This window comes from Cetorhinus maximus, chromosome 25 (assembly GCF_964194155.1).
Source record: "Cetorhinus maximus chromosome 25, sCetMax3.hap1.1, whole genome shotgun sequence".
NCBI lineage: Eukaryota > Metazoa > Chordata > Chondrichthyes > Lamniformes > Cetorhinidae > Cetorhinus > Cetorhinus maximus.
The window spans coordinates 31,734,647-31,756,475 of NC_135903.1; the positions used below are offsets into that span (position 1 = coordinate 31,734,647).

The 21,829-nt window shown below is 42.3% G+C and overlaps 2 protein-coding genes across 2 annotated transcripts in view; both read left to right on the forward strand.

Annotated features, from left to right (window-relative positions):
- LOC144668020 (ceramide synthase 6-like) overlaps positions 1–9,993 on the forward strand; it is a 53,255-nt gene extending 43,262 nt beyond the window's left edge. The window contains exons 8-10 of the mRNA XM_078529733.1: positions 2,669–2,775; positions 4,857–5,013; positions 9,187–9,993. Of these exons, the coding sequence (XP_078385859.1) occupies positions 2,669–2,775; positions 4,857–5,013; positions 9,187–9,273 (351 nt within the window). The 3' untranslated portion in view covers positions 9,274–9,993. The remainder of the gene's footprint in view (positions 1–2,668; positions 2,776–4,856; positions 5,014–9,186) is intronic.
- Positions 9,994–14,143: 4,150 nt separating this feature from the next.
- Positions 14,144–21,829, forward strand: part of aarsd1 (alanyl-tRNA synthetase domain containing 1) — a 73,345-nt gene continuing 65,659 nt past the window's right edge. Inside the window, exon 1 of the mRNA XM_078529735.1 lies at positions 14,144–14,190. Within this exon, the coding sequence (XP_078385861.1) occupies positions 14,162–14,190 (29 nt within the window). The 5' untranslated portion in view covers positions 14,144–14,161. The remainder of the gene's footprint in view (positions 14,191–21,829) is intronic.

Here is a 21,829-nt window from a genome sequence, read left to right on the forward strand (position 1 = left end):
TTTCCCCTTTATACATTTTATATTTCTTTTTGTGTTACCATCCTTGCAGTTATCATATGTCTCTCTCTTTTTAAACTTCACTTTTGCTCTTACACCTTTAGCTATTGAACACTGATCTTCAATGGATGTTCTTTTACACTTCAGGGTATATTTAAGTTGTCCCTGTCCAACCCATTTTTAACTATCTGTCATTGCTGATCCATTGTTTGATCTGCTATTCTTCAAACCAATCTGACTCTTCAATCCATCAAAATTAGCTAACTTTCTGTCCAACCCTTTTGACTTCTCTTTTTCATTGTATCTCCTCACTGAGAGCCTGGTTTGGTTTCTGCCATAATTTCACAAGTATTTGCTTACCTTCAGGCCACTTACATGTCTTGCTTCATTGTGCAGAATTGGATTTAACTTTCATCTATCATCAATGGACAAACAACATTCTATTTAAGGATGTATCCTAGGAACTCTGCCTCATTTTTACTTACAACCTCTGCCTTATCCCAGTCCACCTAAGAATAGTTATAAAGTTGCCCATTCTTACAATTTTGTTACTACTTCTCCGAAGTACTTTCCAATCTTACCTTGAATTTCTTTCTCATGGTTTGGTGACTTATGCTGTTTATCTGGTGACTTTATTGTTGAAGATCAAGTTGAGGAACTAAGGCTTGTATGTAGGACACAGCTTCTGTTAGAAAGAGTAAAGACTATGCAAAAATAAATCAAGACATAATAATTAGGCACAATGGGCAGCTCCTTTTGTGCTGTATCATTCTATACATTATTCTATGATTAGGTGACTTGGGTGCTAAAAACCTGAAGATTGTAGGAATAAGAAAAGACTTGGAGAGATAAACCATTTTGTCTTCCTGAAGAAGAGTGAATTAACGGTTGGGATTGGAAGAGGAGATGGTGCATTTAACCATGATTTAACACAGGGTGGAAGAGGAGCAGTTAGAACAACATAGTAGCTGCTTAGGAGCAACAAGAAACCTCAGGGGAGGCTAATCATGGTATTATTGTAAACTAGATAAAGATAAGAAATACTGAGGGAGAGTGGCTTGTTATCGGGATGGGTGGCAGGGTTAGGAGACTAAAAATCACGGAGGGATCACACATTCATCAATTATGAAAAGTTGTTTCTTGAATGTTGCCCAGGACTACTATAAGATCCTCACCAGAATGAGAGCAGTATTCAAACTTTAGGTGGATTTGAGGATTCCAGAGAAATGTTGAGAAGAAAAGAGTTTATGAAGAAAGATTAAACGAAGCTTCTTGGCATGTTCTACATTGTGAAGATGTGGAAATTCTACTTGAGGATAGAGGAGATAAATGAAAGACAAAATTAGAAATTAATGAATGTAGAGTGTGATCAGCAGTAAAGTGGATAAGTTGGATGATGCGTGGTTATTGATATAATGAAGAAATACAGAGGAGAGTACAAAACTCTGGGGAAGCCCTTGGGTAATCGTGAAAGAGCCAAGAGAATAATCCCATCAGTGACAATATAGAGTGCAAGCTAGATATTCGTGGACAAAACTTTAGGGGAATTCTGAGAGCATACCTAAGATTCAAACCGTTCTACACATAACTACTTTTGCCGAACATATTATATTTCCCTTTCAGTTTATTTAGTCTTGGGAAGGTAGCTTTTTAAACCTTGTGGATAAATTCCAGTTATGCCGCAGCTGATATGATTCCTTAGTTATATAAAGCTACTTGCTCAAGTTGATTTTGCATTGCTTATTAAAATTTGATGCGCTGTAAAATCAGCAATTTCACTCTGGTTAACTTTAATTTTTACATTTATGTTTGTATCAACCCAGAAAGTCTATTATAGTGTAAGTGGTTTGAAAGGACGTGGTTGTCACTGATAAACTGTGCCATTGAGTCACTTATAGATTGGGTGCAAAACCTAACCTGTTGCACCTGTAGGTATATTATTTAGATCTTTGAGTGTGAGCGGATCCCTTGCCAACGCTTAAAAGTGAGGAAATTCCTTACATCTCTGGCAAACCAGTCATAGTGTTGAGTCCTGCCATTATCTGTAAACAACACTGAAAATCATTTATCAAAAAAAGTGCTGGAAATAATGAACAGGTTAGGCAGCATCTGTGGAGAGAAACAAGAGTTAACGTTTCAGATCAGGATGACCTGTCATCTGAAATGGTCTGATGAAAGATCACCCCGATCTGAAACACTAGCTGGAATTTTCCAGCTTCCCCATTGCGGGCTTCCCCCTGGTGGGGCTGGCGAGCCATTGAAACCTCCGTTCACATTGGCGGGCTGGAAAATCCTGGGCATTAACTCTGTTTCTCTCCACAGACGCTGCCTGATGTGCTGAGTATTTCCAGTATCGTTTTGATTTTATTTCAGATTTCCTGCAACTGCAGTATTTTGCTTTTGTATTACTGAAAGCCATTTATCAGTTGACTAAGCTACCTAGTGGGTTTAATTATGTAAAGAATGTCATCTGGCTAGAAGCAATGACGACATCTAGTTACTCTAAGAACATGAATTATCTCAAAGTTCATTATTTACAATAAGAATATGGAAAACTTGCCCATTGAATGGCTACTTCTTGCAAGTTGCATGTTTCTGCTTGTGTCATGGACAGTTTTCTTGGATTTGCTGATATGTTCAGGACACTAATTACTGTTTTATTTAAATCTAGCTGGCTAAAATGGCAAACTATGCTAAATGGCAAAAGCTCTGTAACATCTTCTTCTTGATGTTTGCTGTGGTTTTCATCGTGACGCGTTTGGTAATATACCCCATCATGTAAGTATCATCCTCCTAAACTTTTCACAGACGAGCTAAGTTTCAGTTTACCAAGGAGAGGTAAGATTTTCTATTGGAATGGTTGTCTTTTTACCTGCTTATGTGTATATATATTTTTTCCTCCTCCTCTCTTGAGGGTGTTAACTCCTGCTGGGATATGATTTCATAAACTCTGCTTACTCTGTGGTACCCTTAGTCAATTGTGCGTGCTTCATGTTTGAGCCTGTGCTGTGAATGTTGGGAGATTATTTAACCAAGCAGCATTTTGAACCCAGGCCTGCTCAGGTGTGGGCACACATCAACTTTTCAGTAATCAAGGCTGAAAACAACTTGCTTGATTTTCTGTCCCTAACAGAGGCTGAAATAATCTAACTTAGCTGGGACAGGGAATCAAACTTGGGATCTTCTGGTTTGTACATATCACCTTTGCTCAGTTGGTGGAAGCAAGGGGCTGCATTTTCTTTGGTTAAAATGGTTTCAAGAAAAGGAAAAAGGGATGATAAGCCAGTGAATGAATAAATAAAAGACAATTTTTTCATTGACTTTAAATAGGTTGAATTTGGGAAGTCCAGAAGTCCACTTTTAAATATCCAGATTTTAAAAATGAATGCTCAATTGATTAGTCTAAATTTCTTATTATATGGTGGCATAGTAACATAAAATGAGTTGTCATCTCTACTGTAATAGCAGAAAGGAACTTGAATCAAGCATGTTAAGTTGGCCATCCACTAATAGCCCCAGCCTGTAATGTTAGGGCTAATGATTGTTAAATAATTTGGGTGAACAAATGCGATACATCCAGAAAGAGCAAAAACAGTCTTTTATTTTAACTAGTTTGCAAGAATTGCTTTCGGCTGTGAAACTGAAATTGGTAAACGGTTGGGGCATGCCCAAACTTTAAAAAAAAATCTAACAATAGCAAAAACTTTTTCATTGCTTAGTTAGTTAACTATTTTAAATTGAGGAACAGCTTCTCCTTTACTGTTTATAGTGAACTATAATTTTGAACTTAAAGAACAGGTTAACAAATAAATTACAAACATGGGAAATCTATCCCTATAGTAACGAGGCCAGCCAAACGGGAAAGGAGCCACACTGGATTAAAAGTCTTGGGGCTAGGAGTAGGAGACCACACTGTGTGACTAGTGAACACTTCCAAATCATCGAAGAGGAAAGGGTTCACGTTGACTTCCATGGCCTGTGCCCTGACAGACTTCTCATCCTCATGTAGAGGGAGTTAAAAATGTCGCCACAAATTTAAGAGTGGCCCAGTAATTTGAAGATTTTGATTGCAAAACTGAAATTCAGAAGCTCAAAATCCAGTCCTGTCTCAATTGCCTCAAGTGATTGAGCTTTGCTGGGTCTCAGCTGTACTGCTATTGAGGTGCTCTGTTTCATGTGGCGTTTGCCATTCCTTGCCAAGTCGCGTGTCTTTGAGCAGCTGTTGTGAAGAGGTCTCTGGCTCTCTATCCCATGGTCTCAGCAGCTGAGGTAGCAAGAGGTTTGTAAACAGGTGGAAAAGGAACGGAAAGCATTTTTTGTCATTACACAAAAAGAACATAAACGTTCTTTAGGAGCAGCAAAAGGTTGTTAGGCTCAACAAGCTTTCTAGCCACTTCTGCCAAACTCTTAATGGTAATTTCTGTCCTTGCTAATTTTAGTAAGTTAATTTTAAATAATTCAAAGGATATTCTTTCCAAGTGGCACTGGTAAGCAGGCCTCATTTGACATTTGCAGTCTCGTTGGGACTGAGTATTGATTTATAATTAGCGATTATAGCAATTTATTAGCACTTTATAATTAGCAAGGACCAGAAAATTGAGGTCGATTTTTGTTCTTGCTGCCGAGGTGGTGATCGGGCAGGACAGATTGACCACCGTTTATAGAATGTGCCTAATTTTATTCCACTGATTTCAATCAATTTTTAAGGACAAGTGATCCACCCTGCTAGGTTATTGCCTAAGGGTTGAAGATGAAAGCCTCTACCCCATTTACACTGTATGATTGAAATTTGTTTTCATGTTTGAATATGACACCACATGGCTCTTTAACTCAGCCATGTGTTTATCTCTGTTTTGCAGGAGCATCAGATCTGTGTTTTTTGAAAGCTGGGAGATCATAGGACCATACAAAATCTGGGGCTTCATAAATCTTCTTCTCATCACACTACTGGTTATGCACATCTACTGGTCCCATCTAATCATCCGTATGGTGCTTAAAGCATTTCATAAAGGAAAGGTAAACTACAGAGCTTATCATTTTCAATGGATTACAATGAGGGAGCCAGACAAATAGTGTGAAAGCAACAATATAAAAATGGTCTAATTGAAATCAAAGCAAAGCACTGCGGATACTGGGAATCTGAAATAAAAGCTGGAAATGCATTAGCGGAACTGGTGAAAGATCACAGATTTGATACGTTAGCTCTGTTTCTCCCTGCACAGATGCTGCCAGACTTGCTGAGTATTTCCAGCATTTTCCATTTTTATTTTGTATAATTTCATTGGGCCTCCGAGCTTGTCGTTGTTCTCTTTTGAAGGGGAGTAAATGTTTTTGCTCACAGTGACATAATGACTGTGGTGGGAAATGACAGACATTTAATTTCATTTTTTGTCTCCGATTGTCAAAAGAAAATTCTCTTTACTCTGCCTCAATAATATCTCTTAACATCACCCTCAGAAGACCATTCTCAATTGTACCAATGTGAAGTCTTCAGTCTCCCACATCAGGGGCAGCATATGGGTGGAGGGGGAGCACAGTCGCTGTGGGGCTCACTCGCTGGATGCCAGCCCGCCCCACAGCCATAATGTGCTGCGAGCGGGCTGAATAGGTAGAGTGTGGGACTTCCACCCCTCACTGGGGAGGAAGTCCCGCCCTTGGAAGAGCTGCCGGGATTGCAAACAGGCCCAAGAAGAAGGCCTGTAGATCCCGGAGCCAGGTAATACCCGGGGGGTTTGGGCAGTCGAGGGAGGGCTGGGGGTGGCATGTTTTGTAGAGCAGGCAGGTAGGAAGAAAGGGGGATACTATCTTGGGGCAGGGAGGTGGCTGCCCCACTTATGCGCAAAGGGCAACCCCCCCGCCCAAAGATAGATAGCTTCCTCCTTTTCTTCCCACCCTTTTAAAAAGATTTTTTTAAAAAACCCCCGACTGCCTATGCCAACCATATTATGACGTGGCGTGCGTATTGTCAGAGTCAATTGGCCTGTTAACAAGCTCAATTGACTGTTGATTATTAATTTAAATATGGCAGGTAGGCTGCTGATTTCAGTGCCCGCCCACCCCCCATATTTTGGGGGTGGGCAGGAAGGTGATGGGGTTGACACCTGCCCTATTTTAGGGGCTACCACTCCTGCCCCTGCAGAGAAGATGTCCAGGCTTGTGAAATCCAGCCTCTGGTCTCTCAGTGAAATGGCCAGGTAATGTTAGCAACCCAAGTCCATTAGGAACTTGATCGAGACATCCAAATTTGATTCACTCAGCGGTGGAACTCTCACCTTTGAGTCAGACGAATGTGAGTTGAAGTTATACTGCAGGACACAAGACCATAATCTTGACTAATACTTCAGCTCAGGGTTGCATTGTTGATTTCCCAGTATAGTCATAACTCGACTTGGAAGGCCATAAACTCGAGCATACCTGACACAAAATGGGTCTAGTCATTCATTGTCAGACCTGGTATCAATGTTAAATGAATATTGTGTTTCGTTTTCCTCCACTATAACTATTCACTACTCCTGGATCATCCAGGAGGGTAAGGACAACTCAAGACTCTATTGACCAATTGCCCATCTGTTCGCTCCAGATACTGCCCAGCTCTAAGCTGCTTTACTTTCCAGTGCCCTTGAATGTGTCAACACTCCCCAACTCCATGTTGATCTATCCTAAAATTCAAATGTTCTGAATCCCTCCACTGTGGTTCCTGTCCTTTTCATAGCACCAAGACTGCCCTGACCAAACTCACAAATGAGATTCTCCATGACAGCATCTGTACTGTGTGATTTGTCAACCTAGCCATCCCTGCAACATTTAATGGGTCCCAATGTCATCCTCTTCCATTGTCCACCTAAATATTAATGTTATCAAGAGCTCATATTCCTATTGGCGCACTCATTTTCACAGAATCACAGAATCTCACAGTGCAGAAGAGGCCCTTCGGCCCATCGAGTCTGCACTGACACGTGAGAAACACCTGACCTACCTATCTAATCCCATTTACCAGCACTTGGCCCATAGCCTTGAATGTTATGACGTGCCTAGTGCTCATCCAGGTATTTTTTAAAGGATGTGAGGCAACCCGCCTCCTCCACCCTCCCAGGCAGTGCATTCCAGACCGTCACCACCCTCTGGGTAAAAAAGTTTTTCCTCACATCCCCCCTAAACCTCCTGCCCCTCACCTTGAACTTGTGTCCCCTCGTGACTGACCCTTCAACTAAGGGGAACAGCTGCTCCCTGTCCACCCTGTCCATGCCCCTCATAATCTTGTACATCTCGATCAGGTCGCCTCTCAGTCTTCTCTGCTCCAATGAAAACAACCCAAGTCCATCCAACCTCTCTTCATCACTTAAATGTTTCATCCCAGGAAACATCCTGGTGAATCTCCTCTGCAACCTCTCCAGTGCAATCACATCCTTCCTATAATGTGACAACCAGAACTGCACACAGTACTCCAGCTGTGGCCTCACCAAGGTTCTATACAACTCCAACATGACCTCCCTACTTTTGTAATCTATGCCTCGATTGATAAAGGCAAGTGTCCTAGATGCCTGTTTCACCACCCCACTAACATGCCCCTCTGCCTTCAGAGATCTATGGACACAGACGCCAAAGTCCCTTTGTTCCTCAGAACTTCCTAGTGTCATGCCGTTCATTGAATACTTCCTTGTCAAATTACTCCTTCCAAAGTGTATCACATCACACTTTTCAGGGTTAAATTCCATCTGCCACTTATCTGCCCATTTGACCATCCCGTCTATATCTTCCTGTAGCCCAAGACACTCAACCTCACTGTTAACCACCTGGCCAATCTTTGTGTCATCCACAAACTTACTAATCCTACCCCCCACATAGTCATCTATGTCATTTATATAAATGGCAAATAATAGGGGACCCAGCACAGATCCCTGTGGTACACCACTGGACACTGGCTTCCAGTCACTAAAGCAGCCTTCTGTCATCACCCTCTGTTTCCTACAACGAAGCCAATTTTGAATCCACCTTATCAAATTACCCTGTATCCCATGTGCATTTGCCTTCTTTATAAGTCTCTCATGTGGGACCTTGTCAAAGGCTTTGCTGAAATCCATATAAACTACATTAACTGCACTACCCTCATCTACACACCTGGTCACCTCCTCAAAAAATTCAATCAAATTTGTTAGGCAAGACCTCCCTCTGACAAAGCCATGCTGACTATCCCTGATCAAACTTTGCCTCTCCAAGTGGAGATAGATTCTCTCCTTCAGAATTTTCTCCAATAGTTTCCCTACCACTGACGTGAGACTCACTGGTTTGTAGTTCCCTGGCTTATCTCTACAACCCTTCTTAAATAATGGAACCACATTAGTTGTTCTCCAGTCCTCTGGCACCTCCCCCGTGGCCAGAGAGGAATTAAAGATTTGGGTCAGAGCCCCTGCGATCTCCTCCCTTGCCTCCCACAGCAGTCTGGGACACATTTTTGTTAAAAAAAATTCTTTCATGGGATGTGGGCATTGCTGGCAAGGCAAACATTTATTGCTTATCCCTACAACTGAATGGTTTGCTAGGCCATTTCAGAATCAACCACATGGCTGTGAGTCTGAAACAGGTAAGGATGGCAGATTTGCTTCCCTAAAGGAGGCTAGTGATGGCCACCATAACTGAAACTAGCGTTCAATTCCAGATTGAATTTAAATTAAATGCCTTGATGGGATTTGAACCCATATGCCCAAGGCACTAACCTGGGCCTCTGGTTTACCAATCCAGTAACATTACCATCTCCCCCAGTTAAAATTGATGAAATTTCAGTTTGAAAACTTACAGTAGAACACTTTGAAACTTTTCTAAAACTGGCTTCACATTAAATTGAAGCTACACTGCATCCACTGCAAAGCCCAGATGTGTGAGAATGTCATCTGGAGACGCGGTTGCACTTTTTAAGCTTAGTATGGTTGGAAGTTTGATCCCTTACTGACTCTAGAGTTGCACTACTACTTTTACATCAATGCATTCAAAACTGTAATGTATTAACCCAAAAGCAACAGTATAATACCATCATGTTATCCTCAGATATGTGGAAAATGGTGCAGAATATTTCTGACATGATCAAAAATGGAATATTGATTTTAGAACACCCCTTCCTGAACTATAGGGGACAAGTTGTGAACACCCTTGGTTGTGCAACTAAAATGTGATTTTTTTTTTCTTAATGATAAGGTGTCTAAAGATGATCGGAGTGATGTGGACAGCAGCTCCGAGGATGAGGATCAATCTGAACAAAATGCCCATGCAAAAACATCATAACAGCCTTTTAAAGTGACTGACCAGGAAATTTCAGTTTCTCAGGATGCAAGTCCAAACTGCAAAAGAAACAGGAAGCTTTTTATTTAAAGAAGAAAAACTTGTTCTCTGCTACGTGAAAATGTGCATTTTTGTCATAATTGGCTGAAAATTATTCCTTGTGGACTGTTTACATAAATTTATCAAAAATATAATAATGATATTTGCTAGTTCAGAGTATTATACTGCACTACTAAGGCCCAAATTATGATAACAAGACAATTCTGAGGATATTTTAGCATGAGTGGAACTCTTTGACTTCATTTCTAAAATAAACTTTATAGGCATGCAATTTTTAAACAACACAACCGAGCTTTGTCATTTGGGTAAAGTAAAATTGTGTTTTGAAATTAAAGTTTTACATCAGAAATAAATCGTTTCAAGACGAAACAAATGGTCTTGATGCCCTGCTGCACTGAGTAGGACAGGGATATAGCCAAGGTTCCTAGTCCTGATCACAATCCCCAACTCCAGCCTGAAAGTGTATTTGTGCAGACGCTGGATGAGAAGGATATGAATGTGCTCTCCTGTCAGGATTTGAATTGGCATCCGACACTCAGCAGTTTAAATTCATTAATGGAAGAGTGGTCACTTGCAAAACAAAAGTGTGATCAATGTCTATGTTCCAACATGCCTCACATCCTTCAGATGAAGAATTAAATATTTTTCTACACTTACAAGAAATGTTTTAACATCGTTATCTTGTTTTAACATCATTATCTTGTGGGAAGTCCATTTTTTTTAAAAAAAAAGTAAGAAGTGAGATTTTTCCTAGGTTTACTCAGGCGCACTGGGTTAACTGGGTGCAGCAAGTATTGGCAAAGTGCGCAGGTTCCTTTACAAGCGGGCACACTGACATGCCCGATTTCTAAAATTCTGTGCACCCAGATGATCATGTGCCAGAACAGAGATGCAGTAGAATCTTCCCCAAGGTCTTATGTCTGTGTCCGCTTGTAAATTTCATGCTCTGCAAGGAGTTAAAGTGCTCAAAATAGGGGAAATTGTCCAGCGCTTTTCACTCTTTAAAAACTGTAACGCACGTCAAACTTGTATCCTAGAAGAAACAAGTTCTGAGGACCTAAAGAATCTTTAGATTTGTTATTGGGCTGTGAAGATACTTCAAAATTCTTTGCTTTCTGTGTAAAACTTGAGGCAGAATTTTTAGGTTGGGGGCGTGCGCCCGGCCCGATCGGACGTGAAATTGCATACGATGACGTCGGTCGAGCATCCTGACGTCGTCCCGCGCTCACGCGATATTTCAGTCGGTGGGCGCGTGCAAAAGTCGGAAGCATGCCCGCCAAAATTAAGAGGCCAATTAAGGCAATTAAAGGTGCAATTGCCCCCGATTTTTCGTGGTCCATCCAACCTTACGGTTGGCGGACGGGCAAATCAGCCAGGCGAGCATTATTCATGAAGCCTCCCTCACCCAAGGGCAGGCTGAGGTTTCCGTTATTAAATAAAAATCCATAGATGGCATTTTTTATCACGTATATGTTCAGGTGACTGATTGTGATGCTTGCCACATTTTTTCCCTTTTTAAAACTTTTTATTTAATTATTTTCAAGTCTTCAGCTCCACGAGGCGGCTCTCTGCCTTCAGGGAGCTTTTCATTCAGCGCTTGCCCACGCCCGCGCTTACGTCAGCGCCCGCCCTCCTCCCGCCCCCACCCCGGCAGCGGTGAGTGTTTCAGCGCGAGCTTCACGCCGGCTGGCTGTTAATTGGCCAGCCAGCACGAAACCGCGGTCAGGAGCCAATCGCGGTGGGCAGTCCGTTTCCCGGCCGATCCCGGGCCTGCCAACCCTAAAAACACTGCCCTTGAAGTTGTTGGAATGAAAACAAAAATGCTGCAAACGCAGGTCAGGCAGGATCTGTTTAAGTCGATGGCCAAACTTTAAGCTGCTGCTACAGGCCCTTCACAAATGGCCACTGCACATCTGTGACAAGAAGTTGCCTCCTCATGTGAAGAATGGCTGCTTCCTGGAGGTCTGACAGCGCTTGGGGCTACACTGGGTTGTCGCTTTCAGGAGGGAGGGTGGCATGTTAGAAAAATAGATACACCAATAATTCACCCAAAAGCAATATTTCAAGTGAGTTACTAGAACCAACACAGTTGGATGTATTTTGTGTATTTTATTCCACAGTATTTTGCCCACATCACAGGTGTGGTCTGAAATCTTTAAATGAGTTTCAATTTTTTTTCTGTTTTTAAAATGGGGATAATTTGGCCACAGAAAGTACTTTAATGTGTATGACTTAATCATAGGACAGTATCACTCCAGAGTAATATGGCTGCAATCTTGAAAACCATAGAAACTAGAGTAGGCTTTTCAGCCCCTTGAGCCTTTCCACCATCAATTAAATCGTGACTGATCTGAACCTCAACCCATTTACCTGTCTTTATCTGTTTATACCCACACCTAAAAAAAAACTCCATTAATTTCAGCCTTGAAAATTTCAATTGTTTTGGATCTTCCGCACCAAATAGTTTCTCTGCATTTACCCTATCAAATCCCTTTAACATTTTAACCACCTTGATTAGATCACCCCTAAACCTTCTAAATTTAAGTAGAAACAAACCATGTTCCTTCAATTGTTCCTCATTTTTACCCTTCAAGCCCTAGCATTCTGGTGAATCTGTGTTTTCCCACCCCAAGACCAGTATCTTTACTGTTGTGTGATGTACTGAATATATTATTCCAGATGAGATCTGACTAAGCCTCTGTAGAACTGAAGCACCACTTCTTCATTTTAGCATTTTTAAATTTAATTTTTTGACACAATGTGGGTGTCGCTATTATTAATTTCATATAAATTCCACAAACTGGGATTTGAGCCTGTGCCCCCAGAGCATTTGCGTGGGCCTCTGGATTACTAGTCTTGTGACATTACCACTTCATCACCATCCCAATCCCCTTGAGGATAAGGGCCGACATCACATTAGCCGCCTCGATGACTTTTTTTCATCTGTGCCCAAGTTTTTGTCATTATTATACATGGATACCCAAAATCGCTTTGCCACTCCACATTTGCAAGCCCTCACCATTAAGGAAACATACTGATTTGTCTGGTTGGATGGGGAAGGGAGTGTGTTTAACCGTTATGAATTAGTGGCAGCAGCACATTTTTTGGGGAAGTGGTAAAATATTTGAAAATTCTGTAGGTTTGGTGACTTGTGCAATATACATCAGCTTCTAATTATTGTTTAAAGGACAGCTTTCAAAATCATGTTCAGCAGTAACAATCCAGCCACAAAAATAATGGACCTAGTTAAAATTCCATACTCTGTTATCTCTAAATAAATATGTAAAGAGTTAAAGATTCCAATACTGCTCTGCATCTGGGTGAACGTTACCTCGGGCACTGTGTGTCCTCCAGTAAGATGCAGGTAACAGTTCAAAATGTATATTAACATCATAACACAAGTCTTTTGTTTTGACGGGACATTGTTGAGACTGAGGGATGACTCATGTTCACCATTTAAACTAAGCATACTTTTTAGAAGTGGAGATTGAATGCCCTCTGCCAACCACCCCCGGCCCCCTGCTCCCCCACCACTCAAGTGCAGCAGGTTTACTTTGGGGTGCTGGGTTACTGACAGTGGCCTGACACTGCATTGTAGCATGAGTATACTGTTGCTATGATACATGCACCACAGAAGCAACAAATTACATTTTTTTACAGTACCTTTGATGTAGTGCAATACAAGCCTTACCGGACAAAAAATTGACCCTGAGCTACTTAAGGATATTAGGAAAGTTGAGAAAGCTTGGTCAAAGAGCTAGGTTTAAGGAGTGTCTTAAAGGAGGAGAGAGGTGGAAAGGCTTAGGAATGGAATTCCAGTTTAGGACCTAGGCAGCTGAAAGCAAGGCCTCCAATGGTGGGGCAAAGAAAATGGGAGATGATCAGGTGTCCAGAATTCGAGGAACCCAGAGCTCTCGTGGTGTTTTGGGCTGAAGGAGGTTACAGAGATAGGGAGCAGTGAGGCAGTGGAAGTAATGCCTTGATCACAGTGGTTCCGATCTATTCCTGATAAGACATTCTGCGCTAAAATTGAGTTATCCAATAATTTTGCTTCAAAATGATCCTGTGAAGTGCCTGGGGACATTTTATTAAATTAAAGGTGATATATAAATTCAATGGATATTGTATAAAAGCATCACTGTGAAACACCAGTCTTTGATTTCCAGCTGAGATAATTTTGACATGAAAAACAATGTCACTGATTGTATACAGAATTTTTAAATGTATCTATTATATGCAAAGATTGAGCTCTGAAATCACTTCTGTCTAAATAACTTGTCAGTACAGATGTCATTTTAGTTCCCAATTTTATGACTTAAATTCAAGAGGCTGTACCACAGGCAAAATAGATATGCAAATAGTTCCGCCAAATGGTAATTATGTACGGGATTACATCGATTTGTCGTTTATGACTGCCTCACCACACTGTCATTCCGATTGTGTTATCGCCACTATAAAGTGCTTGGTAATTTCGCTACCACATTGAGCCTTCCAAATAAACATCTCCTTGAGTTGACATTTCCCTAGGTCGTTCTCGATGCTTCCCGACATGGCAAAGTGGACGACTAAGGGCGAGCTGAAGGGCAGTAACACCCAGGACTGGAGGAGGGGCAGGAGAAGCACCAAGAAAGAGCAGGGTTTAAAAGAGAAACATTGCCGAAGGGAGGGATCAGCTAAAAATAGCACCATCTGCTTCTGCCTCACACACTGGAACCAGTCACTTGCTCAGCAAACTTTCCCGGCCGTTCAATTTGCCACTGAAGTTTTGTACTTTTCTCTCTCTCTCTCTCTCTCTCAGAAGTTTTGGTAGAAATTTATTGGTGAGGTGACTATGTCTGTATCAGAAGAAATTGATTACAGGTATGTAACGGTGTAATGATACTATATGAAAAATGTGTGTCCCAGAGTTGCCAATTGCGATTTGAAACAAATGGTATTGCTATTTTAAACCTACGTGAAACATCAAAACCAAGTGAATTTTTATTGGCCAGAAGTGGCTGCACCCTAGCGAAAAGCTTAACAATTGTAAAGTGCCACTTCACCCAGCGTAAGGGCTGGTGAAGTTAGTTTGTTCAAATGGAAAAAAAAACCCAGTTCTAACCAGTACCATTCTTTCCCAGTTTTTACTGGTGTTCCATTTTAAGCTTTACAAGACCAGTTTGGACCAGTATTCTTATTTCCCAGTTTTTACTGTTTTTTTTTTGTTCTGTGTTGGGGTTGGAATCTGAATAGCTGGTACTTGAAGTTCTGTACATGGCCTTCAAAACAATATTAAGAGTTCTCCATGTTGTCTTTGTGTTGGTGCTGGATACTGAGGGAGGGTAGACACTATGATCTTTGATTCTTCTCTGGGTTGTGTACTCCAAATCCAATATCCCGGAGAGGATTGATGCCTACGAGGTGATGCTTGGCAATTGGAGATTGGAACCAAGTAGATCCTCATGGCGGATTCAATGATCTAGTACCTGGGTGAAGTTGTTCTACTGATGCTTTCTGGAGGGATTGAATGGGGGTAGATGCAGGACAGATTAAGATGGGTTTGGAGTGCCCCTGCATAAATGCTCTGAGCATGGCAAATGAGGTTGTTGAGCTGCAGGCCCAAATAGCCACATTGGGTGATGATTAAGTGGCAATAACAGAGACCTGGCTTAAACAAGGGGAGGAATGGTGACTTGATATTTCTGGCTGCAATATATTTAAGGAAAAATAGGGGAGGAGAAAATGGAGGAGAAGGTGGCAGCATTGATTGAAGGTACTGTTACAGCACTAGGAAGTGATGATGCACTTGAGGGTTCAAAGGCAGAATCTATTTGGTGGGAGTTAAGGAACAGTAGAGGCCTGTTGGGTTCCATATGATATGAAAAGAAATCCAGAAATGTATTCTTTTGCGATTTAAAAAAATTGACTTTCTGCTGAACCAAAAAGGATGGCTGCTACAAGTCACATGACCATGGGGTTGGCCCTTTGTCTGGGAGCTACCCCCAGGAGTTACAAGAACAAAAGAATTCTTTTCTCAGCTGGTGGTATCTCACACCTGATTGCACAGACCCCTTGTAATCATGAAAACCAGGAGACTTGGACATTGAAACTTTTTTATGCCTATGGAGCTGCTAACAGACTCACATCACACCTGGGACTGTCCAGACCCCTTTCAAAAGGGAACCAAAGGGAAGTCATTTGTATCTGATAAGCTCACCTTGCTAGTGGAGACAATGGCTTCCTGACACCAGGCCCTCAATATGGATGACAACTCTTTCAACAACTAACAACTGCAACATTATCAGTCCTGAAATCAAAGCCAGTTCCAGACACTGGATGAAGATCCCTTTGGAAGTCATTATGGAGAAAGAAGGTCACATGATTTGAGTGACCATTTTGAAATCTCTATATGCCCTTGAGAAATGAGAAATCCTCAGTCTGCTGTTTTAACATCAACTGGAAAGGATTCCAGCCACCTGGCTGAGCAAGCAGTCGGTTTCCATCTCTCAGCTCCTCAAGCCTGTCTCTGCTGGAAGATTTCCTAACATCGCCTGCAGAACCAACCAACACAGTCTCTGTGTACCTACTTCGACTGCAGTATCTACACCAACTGCAAAGTGAACCCTACAACTCTTGTCTTCAGCCAGCTAAACTTGAACTCTGACGTGAAAGAATTCGTCATTGGACTCTGACTTTGGACTCTGGAAATCATGTGAACTAACATTCATTTCTGTGGTCCTTGTACTGTTAATATCTATAGTTGTAAAACTCCTTTCTCTATCCTCCCTCATTTACTCTATGTGTGTATTGGAGTGGGAAGTTGCGAACATGCCTCCCCTGGGTTTTGAATGTGAAATAAACTAACCTTCTAAGTTAATCAACGCAAGTTTGCCACAGATTATTAGTAAATTGAATCACTCAAACCAACGGATTGGGAAACTATGCCACCATATACTTTAAAAGTAATTTAAAAAAACACCTTCTGCTTACGGACAGGTGGCGAAAAGAAATCAGTACAGTTTGCCTATCTCTCTCCTGCCTGTAACAGGAGCCATTATGTTGCTGGGTGTATACTATAAACCATCAAATAATGAGAAGGAGATAGAAGAGCAAAATTGCAGGCAAATTGTAGAAAGTGCAGTAACTTTAAAGTAGTAACAATGGGGATAATAACCCAGTTTCTCCAATCTATCCACGTAACAGAAGCCCCTCATCCCTGGAACCATTCTAGTAAATCTTTCCTGCACCATTTCTAATGCCTTCACATCCTTCCTAAAATATGGTGCCCAGAATTGGGCACAATACTCCAGTTGAGGCTGAACCAATAATAAATGAAAGCCAGTATTTAATTAACTTGGTTGAGTTCTTTGCTGAAATAATGGAGAGGGTGGTGCATTTGATATTGTTTATATGAATTTTCAAAAGGCGTTTGATGAAGTATTATATAATAGACTTGTTAGCAAAACTGAAGCCCATCAGATTGAAGGGGCAGTGGACATGTAATTGGTTAAGGGATAGAAAGCAGAAAGTAGGGGTGCACGGTTGGTTGTTTTTCAGCTGATGCAAAGTATAGAATGATACCCCCGGTGTTTGGTGTTAGGACCACTGCTCTTCTTGATGTTTTTTATTTATTCGTTCATGGGATGTGGGCACCATTGGCTCGGCCAGCATTTATTGCCCATCCCAAATTGCCCTCATTCAGAATTAAGAGCCAACAACATTTCTGTGGGTCTGATGTCACATGTTAGCCAGACCAGGTAAGGACAGGAGATTTCCTTTCCCCAAATGGAAATCCCAAATGGATTTTTATGACAATCAGCAATGGTTTCACAGTCATCTTTGGACTTTTAATTACAGATTTTTATTTTTACCCAGGTCCCCAGAACATTCCCCCTAGGTTTCTGGAGTACCAGTCCAGTGACAATACCACTAGGCCACCACCTCCCCCCTAATATATTAATGACCTGGGTTTGGGTATATCAGGCATAATTTCAAAGTTTGCAGGTACACAAAACTCTGAAAAGTAGTAAATAGTGAGGAGGATAGTAACAGACTTCAAGAAGACAGAGAATGGTGAAAAGGCCAGACACCATGGTGGTTGAAATTTAACTCAGAGGTGTGAAGTGATTCATTTTGGTAGGAAGAATGAAGAGAGGAAATATACATTAAATGGTACAACTTGGAAGTGGGTGAAGAAACAGAGAGACTGGGGTGTGTATGTACATAAGTCTTTGAAGGTGGTGGCACAAGTTGTGAAGGCTACTGAAAAAAACATTAGGAATCCTTGGCTTTATAAATAGATTCAAAGGGCAGAACTTCAACTTAAAAAATGAGTGGGTTTGGGTTGAGAATGGGACTAATGTCAGAAAAATCTGGTTCCTGACCCAACCCTGGTTCAAACCTGCCTGAGTCCTGATTTAAACTGAGGCTGGAGGTTGGGCTGGCAACCAACCCACTCGAAGGAGGTGGCTAACAACTTTAAAGAGGATAGTGATGCTGAGAGCCTCATTGCCATTCAGCTTTTGAAGCTGGAATTGCGCAGGTTTGAAGCAGGAAACAGATTTTTCTGACTTTAGCCCCATTCTGCTGTCAGCCGGGTTTCTTGAACATCAGAGAATCTGGCAGCTTCATTGAGATGAGGACTTGGTGGATACAGGAGTTAGGTGCCTTCACACCTACCTTCTGGAACCAGCATGCCTCCTGTGGAGATTCTACAATCAGCCCCCCCGCCCCCCCTTGCCATGGACTTCCTCCCAAGGTCTCTGACCTCTGTTCTCATACCCACCAGCCCCTGATTCCCACCCTACCTCCACCAGATTCCAATCCCCCTTTCTCCAGCCATGCCCTGACCCCCCCTTCTCCATGAGGTCCCAGTGCCTCATGCCCACTAGGCCCTGATCCCACCACCCCAACCTTCAATTCACCACCCCGCCCCCCCGCCCCCTTCTCATGTCCCACTACCCCTTTACGGGATCAGCAGTCCATCTGATCAACCCTTCAACACCACCCCACCTCTCCACCCACCCCACTACTGATCTTCCCCCCCACCGCCCACAAAAGCACCCCCGACCTTTGGTCAACCCTCCACCATCCCAGGCATGCACTCAGCTGCTGCTGCAGCCATCAGCAACCAGCTCCCCATTCAACAGGACACCCAGCCTGCCAATCAGGGCAGGGAACCTATTTCTGACATCAAAGACACATTCCGGTCAGAGCTCCACAGCATACAGAGAATCCGAATTGCAAGTTCCCCATAGCTTCCTGATAGACCCACGCCTTGTGAGTCAGGTTAGCAAAGAAATCTCTGCCCAGAAGGTTTCAAAAGTAAGAAAGCTTTATAAAACTTTTGTTAGGGCCCAACTGGAGTACTGTAGTCAATTTTGGACTCTACACCTTTGGAAAGATGTTAATGCCATTGAGGGTGCAGAGGAGGTTTACTGGAATGCTATGGGGATGAGAAACTTCAGGTATATGGAGAGACTGGAGGAACTGGGGTTGTCCTGCTTAGAGCAGAGGAGGTTAAGGGAAGATTTAAGTGAAGAAATCAAAATTCTGAAGGGTTTTGATAAGAATAAATACGGAGAAATTGATCCCAGTGTCAGACAGGTTGGTAACCAGAGGATACAGATTTAAGATAATTGACAAAGGAACTAGAGGTGACATGAAGATAAACTTTTAGCGGCGAGGTATTGTGATCTGGAATCCACTGCCTGAAAGAGTGGTCGAATCAGAGTCAAAAGAGAATTAGATAAATACTTGAAGGTGAAGACCTTAGAGGGTGCCGGGCAAAGAGCAGGGAAATGGCACAAATTGGAGAGGTCTTACAAAGAGCAGGCACAGGCATGATGGGCCAAATGACCTCCTTCTGTACTATATTATCCTATGATTCTATGATTTGTCAGTCAATCTAATTAAATAAGGGGAGGTGGGAGGATAGACTTGTTATTGGTCACTGGAATTCTTCTCATTCAGCTTCAGATAATCTTTCAAGCCAATGTTTGCATAGTCCTAACTGGTGAGTCAGTGGGAGTCATACCAGTGCATTGTGGTGGTACGCTGTATTGCATCAGCTAATTAAACCACAGCAGCCTGCACTTCCTTGCATGTTCCTAAAGTTCAACTTCAGCCAACCTGTGTGTATATGCTCTAAGCTTGAGTAAATAGCATTTATCATTAGAGGAAGTGAATGTGTATTCCATTTAAAGCAAAGAAAATCTCCACTTAAATAGATGTCGGAGAAATTTGGCTTGCAGATTCCTATTAAGGGATCTATTAAAAAGTTCCCTTTTACTCTGCACTTTTAATGTCATTTTTCCTGCCTCACCTGTACTTGTGCAGGTCCAGGCACACAAAACATTCCAGAATGCTGTGGTAAATTGGGAAGTTTGTTGCTTTTTAAGAAAAATGCTGAGAGTAGTTTTTATGTGGTTGCTTGCAGGTGTGACTTTATAATGTCACAAAGAAGGAACAACATGACTTTTTTTATTGTTTGTGGCAGCTCTTTGATTATGTTTTGTCACACTTCTCGTATGCAGAATTAAGGTGTAGCACAGATCTAGTTATTTTATATATTTGTATTTCTGAAGAAGAGGAAGCCGGTTATTGACCTGTAACTTGAAATTTAAATGTAATTTTTTTTTGAAAAATATACTTTATACATAAAATAGCTGAAAGAACATTACAAAACATTTCTAAATCGCCATCACAAAAAGTACAATCAGATTCAGCTTTTACACATGGATCACGAGGTGCTTCAATGTAATCAATGGATATTACAATCATTTCAATATGGTCATTACAGACAGTCAGACAGTGCAATGGGATTGAAGATTTCAACATACATCATGTTGCACACTGAGGTGCTTCAATACAATAGAATACAATTTATATTCACTGCATGCATTCATTGTGAGCCGTAAAGCCCAAGTCTATACCTTTCCCAGCCCCTAGGTGCACTATGGCAGAAAGGTCTTAGACAGTGACCTTTCCCCATTGCGCCTTTGCGGCGGCTGCCCCAAGCTTTCGTGTGTCCCTTAGCACGTAGTCCTGGACCTTGGAATGTGCCAGTCTGCAACACTTGGTCAGGGACAACTCTTTGCACTGGAAGACCAACAAGTTTCGGGCAGTCCAAAGAGCCTTTCACCAAGTTGATGATCCTCCAGCTGCAGTTGATGTTTGTCTCGGTGTGTGTCCCTGGGAACAGCCCGTGGAGCACAGAGTCCTGTGTCACAGAACTGCTCGGGATGAACCTCAACAAAAACCACTGCATCTCTCTCCAGACCTTCTTTGCAAAGGCACATTCCACAAGGAGGTGAACAACAGTCTCTTCCCCACCACAGCCACCTTTATTGACAATCAATTGACCTGAGTAACTTACAACCAAGTGCAATTATCTAGATTCCCAGAGGGAATTCTTGAGGAGTGTCCTTTAAGGACAGGCTAACAGCTAAAAGTATGTTTCATATTTCAAAGCAAATGTCATGTCCATAAAACAATAAGAATCAAACCTTACTTTCTGCTTATTTAAAATTGGACTTTGCTGGATCAAAAACATGGCTGCTACAGGTCACATGCAAGTTGGCTATGGTTCTGGAATCTTCCAATAGTAATTACAGGACAAAGCTCAATCCTTGTGGAATCTCACACCTATCATTGTGTGGACCCATTACAATCAATGAAACAAAGGAGCAGCAGATGGTCTATCTCCCCAGCCTGGACTTATAAGAAAAAGAGAGCCATTGAAACTCGTTATACCTGCGGAGGCACTAATAGCCACCATCTATCTCCGAAGGTGAACAATGGATTTTGACCAAAGACATACATCGGAATTTTCCATGCCCACTGGCATCGGGTGTGTCCGGTGGCATGAGTGGACAATATGGCAAGAAAGCCAAAAATTTGCTTCACGACGTTGTGAAACCAGTTTGCGATCGTCCGCTCAGCCCGTCAGTGGCGGGCTATGTTTCCCGCCATCAGACGCCGGGAACCTCATTGTAATACATCAGAATATCATTCTGAGATGAGCCCATAAGACTCATCCTCCCCGCACTGGATCGCCTGCCCACGTCAGTGTGATTGCACCTTGACGTGTTTCGCAACAGCATGTAAAAGGTGTGCATTTGGTGGGCTGCATTTTGAGGGGAATTCGGAGGTGAGTGCAAGGTAGCATTGTGGAGCGCTCACAAGGGACGCCTGTTGGACTTCAAGGTTGAGGCACGTGTCATGGGGGGCGAAGACTGCTCAGCTGTTGGGGCGACTTTGGTGTGGGACAAAGGCAGCCCTGTGGTTGGGGTGACTTTTGTGGAGGGGGAGGGGGGCGGGGTGGTAAAGGCTACTCCTCTGTGGATAAAGGTAGCGTACAAGCATGTGCGGGTGGGGGTATTGTTGGGCAAGGGAAGCGGCCACGCATTAGGGACACATTGTATAAAGTAACCATTCCTCTGCAGCCGAGATAGTTCAGGCGCAGCCACATTTATATGATTGGAGTCGGGCCTCTAGCTTATCTTCCCACTCAAGCAAT